The sequence below is a fragment of the Gambusia affinis genome, linkage group LG18 (assembly GCF_019740435.1).
Source record: "Gambusia affinis linkage group LG18, SWU_Gaff_1.0, whole genome shotgun sequence".
Classification (NCBI taxonomy): Eukaryota; Metazoa; Chordata; class Actinopteri; order Cyprinodontiformes; family Poeciliidae; genus Gambusia; species Gambusia affinis.
This window is the reverse complement of record NC_057885.1, coordinates 6,096,417-6,109,777: the sequence shown is the minus strand read 5'-3', so window position 1 is coordinate 6,109,777 and position 13,361 is coordinate 6,096,417. Positions and strand designations below refer to the sequence as shown.

The window sequence follows — 13,361 nt, the reverse complement described above, 5'->3', positions numbered from 1 at the left end:
TTTCAGCACTTTTAGCACTTTCCTGTGTCACACACAAGCACACTCATGTTTGCGCAGCTATCTTTGCGGGGACTTTACATTGACTTCCATTCATTTCTACAGCCTAAACCTTACCCTTATCCTAACCCTATCCATTACATACCTAACATTAACCCTAACCAAAACTCAATTCACACCTTAGTCCTAAATCTGACCCCTGAACCCAAAACAGTGTTTCCCCTTGTATGAACCTCTTTTGTGAGCCACAGACAACGCCACAAGCTCTGAGCAACAGATCCCATATATTTTAGTGTGCCTTGCCTGAAGAAGACTCAAACGAGTCGAAACGTCGCGCAGTCGGCACACAAATTCATTTGAAGTTAATACATTTTTTTTTAAAAATAATTTTTTTTCATCATTTTTCATTTTTTTCATTTTTTCTTTTTTGTTTCTAAAAAATAAAAAATAACAATAAAAATTAAAAAACACAAAAAAACAAAAAAAATAATAACTATTTAGAAAATAATAATAAAACATAGAGACATTATACATAAAAAAACATTAGTTGATATAATATTGTATAAGAAATAAAGCCTACTGAATAAAATAAAACAAAAAAATATGTGGCAACAAAACGATTGGCAGGTGGTGCGATATGGCAAGAGACGCAGGGAGCGTCCCCCTGCCCAAACATTTGTTGGGGGAATGAGAGGAAGGAAGGACCGAGCAGCTCCTGTTCCCTTTAGGGAGCAGAATAGAACATTTATCCCTAACCCTATCCATTACATACCTAACATTAACCCTAACCAAAACTCAATTCACACCTTAGTCCTAAATCTGACCCCTGAACCCAAAACAGTGTTTCCCCTTGTATGAACCAGGCTTCGGTCCCCACAAGGAGCAGTTGGTCCCCTCAACATATGTCAGGAAAATTGTCGCCACAAGGTATTAGAAACAAATGCACTCACACACACAGGAAAGAGGAAAGAGGGGATGCATGAATTATTCAACTGGCCGTTGGTTCCGCCCAAGCTGAAGTATAAAGGAGCAGCAATGTTTCCATGTTTCTTGTAGACGACTCCACTTTCAGACGACACAGATTCATTCACAGAGAAGGTGAGCAACACCTGGTCACACCGAACAAATGTTAAGAGTTTTAACACCAAGTAGAAGGTGTGTTTTAACTCAGTTAACTTGCTGACCCTCTTATTTTAGAGGGTCAGCAAACTTGTAACATAGTTTATTGAATTTTTAGTAACATAAAATAAAGTTTCACAATGTACACCAAAAACTAACTGAGTGTAAGGGACTGTTAAACTCTCCCAAGCTCCCAAATTCTCTACTTTTTAATTTGAATCTCTTTCTAATGCTTTTGGACCAATCAGCATTGAACACAACTACAGTAAGTTACACTACACACCGTGTAAAGTAAACCATAGTAACCCTTCTTTAATTAGGCAAAAATGACAGGTTCTTGGGTTTCAGGTAAAACAGAAAAGACAGGGCATTGTTCCAACTGTACAATGAATCTGCATATACAGTGTAAAACAACAGTTTTACAACCAACTATTGTAAAAACTAAACCTAATGCCGGCAGAAAATATACCCTATGTTGCAGGCCTGTTCAGATGCTCATGGATGTAGGAGTCCCACCGACTCAACTGTCTAGAGCCTCTTCACTCAAAGAGCAAACGATTAAAGTACAACTGAGTACCTTGTATAATCGTGTTTTCCACAGATGAATCCAGGAAAAGCGATCTGAAGAAACAGCAGTTCAGGATTGATGCAGTTCTGTGGTTTCCATGTGCTCTCCAACATCTACTGGTCCTCAGTTCCCACGTTGCCAGAGGTACTCTGAGCGACACGGGCACTCAGAGTCCGTCTCTATCTGGAGTCCGTCGTCTCTATCTGGAGTCCGTCGTCTCTATCTGGAGTCCGTCGTCTCTATCTGGAGTCCGTCGTCTCTATCTGGAGTCCGTCTCTATCTGGAGTCCGTCGTCTCTATCTGGAGTCCGTCGTCTCTATCTGGAGTCCGTCTCTCGTTATCCAGTCCCATAACGATCTTCCGTAGCCCTTTAAGTTCCACTCTACCAGAGAAACAGCAGCCTACAGTAGTCCATGTTAGCGAACAGCTAGGTTAGCTTCGCTCTAACTCTCGAGTAATACAGCGTCAAAGAAAACAAACACACAGTCCATACAGCTTCTCGTTGAAACTCTACTGTGTCCTGCTAACCTGCATACGGTATATTATAACTTCTCCTTGCGACAAGTCGGAGCTTACTCACTTTGAAACCAGCTAACTGCTCCTTCTCTGCTATCACTTCTCCCGCTCAACTCAACTCTCCTCTTTTTTTCTCTTCTTCACACCTGTGCTACCTTCACAGACCGTACTCCCGTAGGAAAATGAAATTTTTTGCTGGCAATTCCCCACAAAGTAAAGATAACTTATTTTAAACAATGCAAACATATTTTTAATAACTTTATATGAACTTTGAAAGGTTAATTGAAATAAAAGGATATAATAAATGAACTTATCCTTGTTATTTATTATCTTATACATCTCTTATGTTTTTACTATCCGGGTTACATAAATGTCATTGTCAGTTAAAGGCAGCATTTGTTGGCAACTGTTGCTGCCAAGGTGGGTAAAAGCTGGTCTGGGTCTAAGGTTCACTTAGTCTCTAGTAGGTCCAGGTTGGTTTGGTTCCCTGAGTAAAACTCACCTGAAAAGTAAATTATTATTTACTTTAGCAGTCTTTCATTTAAAGACTTATTCAATAAATTAGAATTTTATTGACATGTCTGTTTATTTCAGAACTTAAACACTTAATGAAATACATGATATAGACTAGTTACAGACAGATGGTTTGAAAGCCTTTATTTTTGTTGTGATTTTCTTCTTACAATTAATGAAAATATAACATTTAAAAGTGGAATATTACATCAGACCAACAACCACAGAAATCTATGCAGAAATGTAATCTTAAAGTATGTTTATTACGTCCTTAAAAGTTTTAAATTAATCTGACAATGAGCCTCATTGAAATGCATATTTTCATTTATTGACTCTGACTGTAAATTCTGTTCAGATCAATTCAAGCTTTATTGACAGACTTAAATTCATTTCTACACAGATTGAAACACCATAAAACCATAATGTCCATGTTCTTCACCAGATTTATATTTAAATTTTAAAAATTCTGGAAAAAAAATGCCTCCAGAATATAGATGTCTGCATATTTTCTTTTTCCATTCATATCTTTCATGTTCTTGTTAGAAATACTCTTTTCTGTAAAATAAGGCCTTTACTGCGCTCTCAGAGTGATTTTTGTGATTTGCTTATGAAACAAAAAAAACCCACTAACCATGACATTGACACACTGTCTGACCAGAAGGTTTAGGCTGTTTAAATGATCACATCAATGTTCAATCTTTTGTCAGACTTGATGCAGAAGAAAGCCACTAAATGTAGTTCTGTCAGTGTCTCCCCAAACATGACAGTTTGCAACCAGCTGGACGTAAACCTGGTCTCCCTGCCGCAGCTCCATGAAGGCAGCATTGCCTCCATTGTCAGCTCCATCAGAAGATGTCGCCTGATCAGTGCTCTCCACAACAATCTGATTGTTCTTCAAGAGGCGCAGAGCCACTGGATGTTTTCCACCAGCATGATAGAAGAAGGAGAAGTAGTACATGCCTCTAACAGGTGCAACAAAGATCCCTGTGGAAACGTAGAGTTAAATAAATTTTGTTGCCTTATCAAAAACTCTGAATTAATGTTTATCCCCTTAACTGATCCCTTTGATTTACATGTAGGTGTTTTGGAGGTGACAGTTAAGGGGCTTTTAATGCATGTTTAGCTTTTTTATATCACATAATGACTTTCATTTGCTTATATAATATTTTAGGTTTAAATTGGAAAGTGAACATTTTGGACTAATAATTTAGTCTTTCCAGAATATCTAGAATGGCAAATCAAAACATCTCAACTTACCTGTGTGCTGGTTGTAGGCGTTGCCCAAATTTGTCATGATTCTTGTGTAGATCAAGGTCTTTGATGTGCTGTAGGGTCCAATGGCTCCACTGTTGCTTATTCCAGCACTGAAAACTACCTTGAAAGCTTCTAGATAAAGACATATAAATGTAGAATAGTTGTAGTTGTTTCAAAAGCCTCAGTGAAACTGCTAAACCAGTAAAAAAAACAAACTGACTTTACCTTTCTCCTGAAGCACCAAAACCTGGTTTTCGGTCTCTTTCAGCTTTGTTTCCAAGGATTTACCTTTCTCATTGAGAACCAGAACCTGGTTTTCGGTCTCTTTCAGCTTTGTTTCCAAGGATTTACCTTTCTCATTCAGAATCAAAACCTGGTTTTCGGTCTCTTTCAGGTTTGTTTCCACAGCTTCTAGTTTTGCTTTCACAGCACCGAGCTCTTGGAGCAAGTCTGATATTTCAGGAAAACTTAACAATGTTTCACCAGAGATTTCTGTTTCATTGACATGTTTCTGGGCCAAAGTTAGACCACAGAACAACACCAACATCCAAGTAGAGAAATTCATGTTGATACTGTCCCCAAACTCAGACTACATGAGATGATTTCTGGTTCTTTTATATGGTTGCTTTATGGTTACCTGTTTAATGTTTAACAATAATTGTTGACAGAATGACTGTAGGGCCTATTCATGACCACCAAGCATTATATCCTGCTTAGATAAAGCTTTTATCAGAAGATGGACTTTGCCAGTGTACTGGGGTTTGTGTCATGTTTTCAATTGCTGGACTTGACCTCCAACACCTGAGAATTGATATCCATATTTAAACAGTTTAGGATTTTTATTAATGAAACTATATAGTGGTTTTGGAGCTGTGGTAGCATGAAAAAGAGTAGAGCTTGAGTAGGAGGTTGATATGTAGAAAGTGTTTAAAAGATTTTTTTCTAGTGAGCGCCGCAAAAAGAGCAGGTGGATCAATAGTATCCACATCAGCATTAAGACTGGAAGGAAACAAACTAGAGGAGGCTTCCAGTCCCCAGCATAACACCCTCATTCTATTGGCTGGGATGGTTGCTAGACATTTTTGTTTTGCAAGAGAGCAGAAAAGAAATTCACAAGCAAGCAGAGAGTTAATCCGTGCAGAGAGAAGTTTTGAGAGTAAGGAAAATTCAGTGTCTGAGTGTGAACGTAAAGATTTAAGAGAGCCCTGAGAATATCTGGAAGAGAGCAGAAGTTTTGAGTGCAAGCATTACAAGTTTTTTTTTTAAGTCCTGATTTCAAACCGAAAATGAAAACACAAGTATTAAAAGTTATGAGAACAAAGAGATTAAATCCTGCTTGCAAACTGAAAATGTGTCCTCTTGACCTATGGTAGTAAAACTCCCTCATACCAGTGGAAAGGTTTGCTAGGCAATGAAAGAGGTTGATCTGAAGTTATCATCTTTGGACCTAAACAGGAACGATCTAGAGTCAGCACCCAGCTTCAGCTATTACATCTAGAAACTAGTGATGGACTCTGAACATTCAGAGTCACATGAAGACAGTCACAAAGTCGGCCTTCTATCACCTGAAGAACATTTCCAGGATTAAAGGACTAATGTCCCAGCAAGATCTAGAGAAACTCATCCATGAGTTTATCATTATCCATCCATCTATTCATCCATCCATCTTCTTCCGCTTATACGGTCGCGGGGGTAGCAGCTTCAGAAGGGAGGCCCAGACTTCCCTCTCCTCAGCCACTTCTTCCAGATCTTCCGGGGGAATCCCAAGGCATTCCCAGGCCAGCCGAGAAACATAGTCCCTCCAGCGTGTCCTGGGTCTTCCCCAGGGCCTCCTCCCGGTGGGACGTGCCCGGAACACCTTACCAGGGAGGCGTCCAGGAGGCATCGTGACCAGATGCCCGAGCCACCTCAACTGGCCCCTCTCGACTTGAAGGAGCAGCGGCTCTACTCTTGAGTCCCTCCCAGATGACTGAGCTTCTCACCTTATCTCTAAGGGAGAGCCCAGCCACCCTACGGAGAAAGCCCATTTTGGCCGCGTGTATCCGCGATCTCGTTCTTTCGGTCATGACCCAAAGCTCATGACCATAGATGAGGGTAGGAACGTAGATCAACTGGTAAATCGAGAGGTTCGCTTTTTGGCTCAGCTCTCTCTTCACCACGACGGATCGGTACAGCGCCCGGTTGACGTCAGACGCTGCACCAATCCGCCTGTCGATCTCCCGCTCCCTTCTTCCCCCATTCGTGAACAAGATCCCGAGATACTTGAACTCCTCCACTTGGGGCAGGACACCCCCCCTGACCCGGAGAAGGCACTCTACCCTTTTCCGGCTCAAGAACATGGCCTCGGATTTGGAGGCACTGATCACCATCCCAGCCGCTTCACACTCTGCTGCGAACCGCTCCAGCGAAAGCTGCAGATCACGTCCCGATGAAGCCAAAAGGACCACATCATCCGCAAAAAGCAGAGATGCAATCCTAAGGCCACCAGAACGGATCCCCTCAACACCTTGGCTGGTCTAGAGATTCTGTCCATGAAAGTAATGAACAGAATCGGTGACAAAGGGCAGCCCTGGCGGAGTCCAATTCTCACCGGAAACGAGCCCGACTTACTGCCGGCAATGCGGACCAGACTCCGACACCGGTCATACAGGGACCTGACAGCCCGTATCAAAGGGCCCGGTAGAACATCCAAAAACTAACTGGGTGTAAGGGACTGTAAAAGTCTCCCAAGCTATTTAGATTCCCATCAATACTTTGTAGATGTTTTTTTTAGTATTTTTTTAATGAATTTAGAATCAATTTATGAAGGACTGTGTTATATTTAGCTAAATATTATTGCTGAGGGGCACAAACAGGCCTTCTGACATATAGATTAAAAATAAAAAATAATTAAAAAAATTTAGAAAAAAAAACAACCCTCAAAAAGGGCACTAGGGCCATCAAGGATAAAAAGGGCAGGGGCTCAAGCCCCCTTCACCCCCACCTCTACACGTGCCTGGAGCCCTTAATCCTTGGACCGTTGCAGGTTCGATTCCCGGCCTGGTGACCTTTGCCGCATGTCTTCCCCTTCTCTCATTACCCACTTTCCTGTCAACTAACTATCAAATAAAGGCCAGTAGAGTCAATAAAACCTTTTACAAAAGAAAATGTCTAATATTAATCTCAAAATTGAGGTTTTAGTTAAAATTTACTCTTCCCTTTTCTTCTCTCTACCCCCCTAGTAAGCCGTTGTGTTTTTTCAGCTTTAACATTTAATATGAAATCAGGTCTTTGAACATAAACTGCATCGGTCACAGCTGCTTTTATCGGCATACTGTCAGTATTGGCTGCACACTTGTTACCAGTATGTCAGAACGTCTCTGAGTTGTGAATTAGTCAACAGTTTGATTAATTAACCGCAGTAAAAAGGGGAGTAATTAAAACATCTCTCCATTTAAATACATGGAGGCGTTAAAAGTGTAAATTTTGTTCAATGTTTAACATTCATTTTGTTATGTTTTTTTTTTCCCTCTTCAGGTACTTGAGAAAGTTAAATCTCTGCGACAGACCCAAGCAGTCCTTTGTGAGCCACAGAAAGCCACAACATTTGGTGGAGATTTGCAACCGTAACAGGAAACGTCAGAATGGCAACCTGTGCATCAGCAACCACTCGGTTCAGCTGTACAAACTCAGAGTCCGTCAGACTCCTCAAGGTTGCACCGTCACTAGTTTAAGATACGTACGTCGATACGTGACTGTCGCTTGTGACAAAGTCGCCGACTTCTGCCTTCCTGTTCGCTTTGTCAGCAGCCAAACCAACATAACGAGGTCAGAGCTGCTGAAATCTGGATGCAACGCCAGAACTTAATGCGATCTTCTTACGATACTTTGTCCTTGATTGGTCTTTAGTCTTTGATTCACGTTAGTCTTTGATTCATCCATTTGCTGTCTTTGGTTTGGTTTGCCTTTTTAGCTGTGAAAGAAAGTGCATTATTTCTTATATTTCAATATCTGTTGTGCCCATTTTGGCCTTCATGGAGTTTATTTTTAGGAGTTTCATGCTAAAAAAGAAAAACAAAAGGCACTTTCAGAGCTGTGCTACTATTGTTTCCTCAGCTTTTTAATCAGAACTAATAAAATCCATGATGTATTTCTGTTGTCAGTCATGTTTTCTCAGAACCGTTGTAGTTTTTTCTCAGCCTTTGTTCTTTTATTAGCTTATGGTTAATAAGTTTTGGTGACATTGTGCGCTCAGCAGAACCCTCAGCCATTTCCTCTTAGATAAAACAATGTATCATTAACCTTTTCTAATCCCATCAAAGTCCATGAAACAATATTCTATTTGACCAGGACAGACAAGCTCGATTCTGAACCTTCCTGGGCCAAAGGGAGGCTGCAGAACGCCACCAGCAGCAAAACGCTGACCTTCATTTTCATCGTGGTGCAGCTTGTGTCTCCAAATCTGCTCCTTATATGTTCCTCACTCTCAGTGCAGGAGATCAGCTGTTAATTTTTAGCAATGACTAAATAAAACAGAGGTCAGTCGTCTGTTTACTATCTGCCGTTCTGATGCAAAGATTAAGAAATCTTCTGGTTTCATAACCAGTTCATTTTCTTTGATTTTCTGATTTGTAACTTTGCCATTGCAATAGCTTAGCCATCACTCAGAAAGTAATCTGGGTCTTGAGTGTATGAACTGTTTAGATGACACTCTGTATGCACATCAAACCACTCTGGTGCTCTGGTTATGCATCCCCATGACCAGAGCCAATAAAAAAACAAACATCTGTCCACAGGACAACTACTAGTCATGCACTGCACAAATGGTCTTTATGGAGGAGTGGCAAGAAGAAAGCCGTTGTTAAAAGAAAACCATGAGGAATTTTAAAGAAGCCATGCTGAGGAACCAGCAAACACGTGGAAGAAGTTTCTTTGGTCAAATGAAACCAAAATGGAACGTTTTGGCCAAGATACAAAAAGCTAAGTGTGGCCAAAAAAAATGAATGTTGAATTAAATGTAATACCTATAACACCTGCCAAGATTCACACTTTCTTACTTGACCCCGGTCATTAAACGACGCACTTCAATTAGGTGTTCACGCCGGTCAGCCGGTCATGAAGATTATTGTTGCTTTTAACAAAAATCCTAACAATTGGACAGGTTACATGTTTAAACCTCCAAAATACCAGCTCACCATTATCCATAGAGAACAACAATAAAGCCAATAAAAGCAGCGACACATTCTTATTTCACATCTTTTATTACCAGTGCAGGACACTCAGTCAATCTCATTGCTTTGTCATGTTTTTATTGCAACAGTCGATCTAAAATATCTCATTTCTGCTTTTTAAATAAGTGTTGAGAAATTCTACATCCCTAAAAAAGAAGGATTGAGATGCTTCTGTATATTTTGGCGTTTCTTTGCTTACATTTGATAGACCAGGTTCCCACTGAACGTGGTGTGGAAATTGGATCCCCAAGCAGTTGCATTAGATCCCAGTTTGACCTGGACCTGGTCCCCCGGCTGCAGCTGCAGGAACACGGCGTTCCCTCCGTTGTCAGCGAAGCCTTCACTGGGTCTTGGGTAATCGTGGGTCATGGCGACTACCTCGTCATTCTTGCAGAGGCTCAGCATGGTTCTATGTTCCTGTCCGTCGTGATAGAAGAAGCTGAAGAAGTAAACACCTGAAACGGGCGCAGTGAAAATCCCTGCACAAAAAACACTTGCGTTCAGTAACCCTGACAATAAGCACGTCCATGGAGTTACGCTGTAATGGCAGCGTGGATGATAAAAATGCGAGTGCGGCTCTATTCACCCGTAAGCTTGTTGTAGCAATTGCCCACATTTATTAGAACATTTTTGTAGATTAAGGTTGTTACGGTGTCAAAAGGTCCAACGCTGTATTCTTCTCCAGCTGAGCTAGTGAACGTCACTTTCATCGAGTCTAGGCGGATAAATATTAAAAACAGATAAAAATAAAACATTGCTTTATTTGCTCTACCTACTTTGCCAGTTTCCTCAGCAAACAATTACCTTTCCTCCTCAGCTCGAGGACTTGCTGTTCGAGCGCCACCAGCTTCTCTCTCATGGTTGACAGGTCTGAACCATACTGGGCCACAGTGAGGCCGCAGAACGCCGCCAGCAGCAAAACGACGACCTTCATTTTCATCATGGTGCATCGTGTGTCTCCAAATCTGCTCCTTATATGTTCCTCACTCTCAGTGCAGGAGATCAGCTGTTAATTTTTAACAAGTAAATAAAACAGAGGTCAGTCGTCTGTTTACCGTCTGCCGTTCTGATGGACGGATCAAACAATGTTCTGGTTGCGTAAACAGGTCATATTCCTTGATTTCCTGAGTTGTGACGTTGCCATTACTACCAGCTAAAATGTCACTCAGGGTTATTTCATAATCATAAACTGTATGTAGAACGGCATAGCTGAACTGCTGTATGCACATCAGACGCTCCATTTATCAAAGCGGCAAACTTTGCATATAAACCAGACAACCTGGTCTAAATGCTCTAATTCACTGGCTCCCTCGGAGAATAGACTTTAAGATACTTCTGTTAGTTTATAAATCGTTGAACGGTTTAACACCACAACACATTAAAGATCTGCTGCTGTTGTTGCTGTTGTTCTGGTTCTGGGGATGCAGAGCAGAACCAGAGCTGGAAACGTGGAGAAACAGCATTCAGCTTCTATGCACCGCAAATCTGGAACAAGCTTCCAGAAAACTGGAGAGCTCCTTTAAAGCTGTGTGATGTGATTTTAATAAAGAATATGTTTTTGTGTTTTTTTTTACATATTAATCGAAACTATCAGAGACAGAAAAAAATGGAGCTTCTCCCTGAGCTGTTATGACCATCTGCAGGAATGCAGCACTGCCCATTTGTCCCCACAAAAAACACCCAATCACAACAAGGAGGCGGGTCTTTTCGCTGTTAATCAACCTCATGTACTTGTTGCTCAGTGTGCTAATGGTGGAGAAACAACTTACCGTTACAGGAAAAACGTTTATCTGCCATCATCGTTGGCCATGCGAGCTAGTTTCAGCATTCACAATGCTGATGCTAGCTGCAGCATAGCAGTGACCAAGGGGGAAGGTGAAAGAGTGATTGACAGCCTTAAGACCCGCCTCCAGATTTTGATTGGTTATTTCTAGTTAGCACTGAAAAAAGGCAGAGGAGCTCGACTTTTTTCACAGATTATCTCTCTTAAAGTTATCAAATTATTATTTTTTTTAAAGTTGCAAACTGCAGCTAAAAACTATTTGATTAATAATAAATGGAACATGGATTCATTTTAGTCTTTTTTCTTTTGCAGCTTGCTGTGATGGTAATTTTTTGGGGAATTTTGATGATGATGTGAGAAAATATAATATTTGTCACCTCTTTGTTTTTTTTATCATTTATAGAAGTTCAAATTGTTTTGTTGCTCAACTGTGCTACATAAATAAACTTGCCTTGCCTTGGACACTATGTATGCACACACAACTATTGTGCTGGTATTAATGTATATGAGGAACTACACTGTAAAAAAAATCAGTAACATTTATGGTGAAAAATTGTTAAATACCAATGGTTACAGAGTGTAGCATCCAATTCATTATATTTCCATAGAAAATAAATGGAATTACCATGATTCAAGAAACATAAACTTTATGTAATATTTACAGAAGAAATGTAGAAAACACAGAAATATATTGTGAAAATCTTGTAAAATTCATCAAAAAATGATAGCACCGGCAGATAATTAGCCTCACATTAATGGTAACAACTGACCAAAGTTACACATTTTGCTGATATGATGTAAAACCGTAAACCAGGCTGAAAAAGCAGTTTTTACAAAGAACAGGATGCTGCTGTGATGCTTTGGTTTCTTAATAATCAATTTGATTTATATGTATGTCAAATTGAAATCTCAAATGAAAGACGGGAATCGAACTGATGATCCACCGACTGCAGGGCGAACGCCTGCAGCCGACACCGTCGTCATTTTGAGAGGATTTTATTAAATGACGCATTTGTTTTTTGTTTTTTTTTAATGTAATTTTATTCTAACCATACAATTATCATAGCTGCCCCGCTGTTTGACATGTATTGTAGCAGCCAAAGACGTAGCAGGCTTCTGACAGCGAGACGGTTTTTCACAATGTCATTGTGTTACCAGCGGGGTTAATGTCATGTCAACACAGAGTTCTCCAGTTTGCGTTTCTGCTCGACGCTGCAGCATCACCAGCACCAGCTGTTGCTTATTATCTTGAACTCTGCAATCCTGCAGTTGAGCAGAGGCTCTGGGCTTCCTGAACGCCACAGTATTGACAGTCCAGGTGCACAAATACACAAAAGCAGACTTTTTTTTATTTTTATTTTACAGTGTATTTTTTGCAGTCTCATTTAAAGCTACACAAATGTTTTGCCTGATTTTTCTGCGCTGCTCTGCAGTAGGCGCGTTCAGCCAACGGCATAAAACTCTGTTAGTGTGAGAGGAGTGAAGGCTGCAGGGGGCTGAAACCTCAGCTGCAACCACAAACAAACACGTTTGATCTTTTTTTTTCATCTGGATAGTTTGAACAGGTCACTGACCAACCCACCTTCCTCTCCACCCTTTCCCGCACTTGTTGTTGAGAGTCAATGAAAAAAGAGAAGTTGAGAGCAAACATTAACTGACTTTTTTTTCTTTTTTCATGTTTGAAGAAGGAGGATCTCACTGAAAGAGCACAGCTACAATGGAAGAATTTAAATCCAATATGTACGGATGAGAATTCTCAGGTCAAGAGTCTGTGATCATCCTTGAAAAATGATGTCGACTTAAATCAGTAAAGCTTCGAGGTAATTTGCCTTTCAAGGCTTCAACTCCGGTGAAATGGAGATGCTGTTGTAGGGAAAAAAAAGGTTCTACAAAGTATTTACTACAGGGTGTTTTCGGGTACCAGCATTTTATTAGATTTTTATTTTAGGAACATTTAGGAAACCAACACTTCCTTTTCCTTCTACGTCAAATGCATCTTCAGCTTTCATTTGGTACATCAGCTAAAAACTACATTGAAGTTCGTCTCTGTAATGTCACAAAATGTGAAACAGCTCAAGTCTGTGAATGCCTTTTCAAGCTACCACATAGATGATGTATATAAAACTGTATCGTGCATTCACAAGGAATAGCAGGTATATATTTGATTAAACGTTACGTTTATTGGGCGTACTGTGGAGGCGTAGGGGGCTACGACGACACCCGGACACGACGACATTTGCCACATGCCTTTCCTGTCAACCTACTGTCATATAAGGCAGTGGTCCCCAACCTTTTTAGTACAGCGGACCGATTGTGAGGACCGAGACCGATGCTGTTGTTTCTTACTCATTCTGCTGCATGTTGGCGTGCAAGACGTAACCGACAGCATCCGGTTTCAAAA

At 40.6% G+C, this 13,361-nt stretch overlaps 2 protein-coding genes across 2 annotated transcripts; both read right to left on the bottom strand.

Annotated features, from left to right (window-relative positions):
* Nucleotides 1-2,810: 2,810 nt before the first annotated feature.
* Nucleotides 2,811-4,850, bottom strand: LOC122820767 (complement C1q-like protein 2). The gene is made up of 3 exons (XM_044098352.1): nt 4,193-4,850; nt 3,971-4,099; nt 2,811-3,697 (listed from the first exon to the last, which is right to left on the bottom strand). Exons 1-3 carry the CDS (start codon nt 4,530-4,532, stop codon nt 3,417-3,419), a joined length of 750 nt encoding a protein of 249 aa, XP_043954287.1. The 5' UTR covers nt 4,533-4,850; the 3' UTR covers nt 2,811-3,416.
* A 4,338-nt stretch (nt 4,851-9,188) lies between these two features.
* LOC122820765 (complement C1q-like protein 3) lies at nt 9,189-10,164 on the bottom strand. Its single transcript, XM_044098350.1, has 3 exons — nt 9,982-10,164; nt 9,764-9,892; nt 9,189-9,656 (listed from the first exon to the last, which is right to left on the bottom strand). The coding sequence occupies exons 1-3, from the start codon at nt 10,118-10,120 to the stop codon at nt 9,373-9,375; spliced, it is 552 nt and encodes a 183-aa protein (XP_043954285.1). The 5' UTR covers nt 10,121-10,164; the 3' UTR covers nt 9,189-9,372.
* Nucleotides 10,165-13,361: the final 3,197 nt, after the last annotated feature.

Bases quoted from the DNA above. Each gene is read 5' to 3' on its own strand.
- LOC122820767 (XM_044098352.1), bottom strand. From the start codon at position 4,532: ATGAATTTCTCTACTTGGATGTTGGTGTTGTTCTGTGGTCTAACTTTG. The intron at 4,100-4,192 runs GTAAAGTCAGTT...GTCTTTATCTAG, and splicing joins TTTGGTGCTTCAGGAGAAAG to AAGCTTTCAAGGTAGTTTTC. The intron at 3,698-3,970 runs GTAAGTTGAGAT...ACGTTTCCACAG, and splicing joins CGCCTACAACCAGCACACAG to GGATCTTTGTTGCACCTGTT.
- LOC122820765 (XM_044098350.1), bottom strand. From the start codon at position 10,120: ATGATGAAAATGAAGGTCGTCGTTTTGCTGCTGGCGGCGTTCTGCGGC. The intron at 9,893-9,981 runs GTAATTGTTTGC...TTATCCGCCTAG, and splicing joins CCTCGAGCTGAGGAGGAAAG to ACTCGATGAAAGTGACGTTC. The intron at 9,657-9,763 runs GTGAATAGAGCC...TTTTTTGTGCAG, and splicing joins TTGCTACAACAAGCTTACGG to GGATTTTCACTGCGCCCGTT.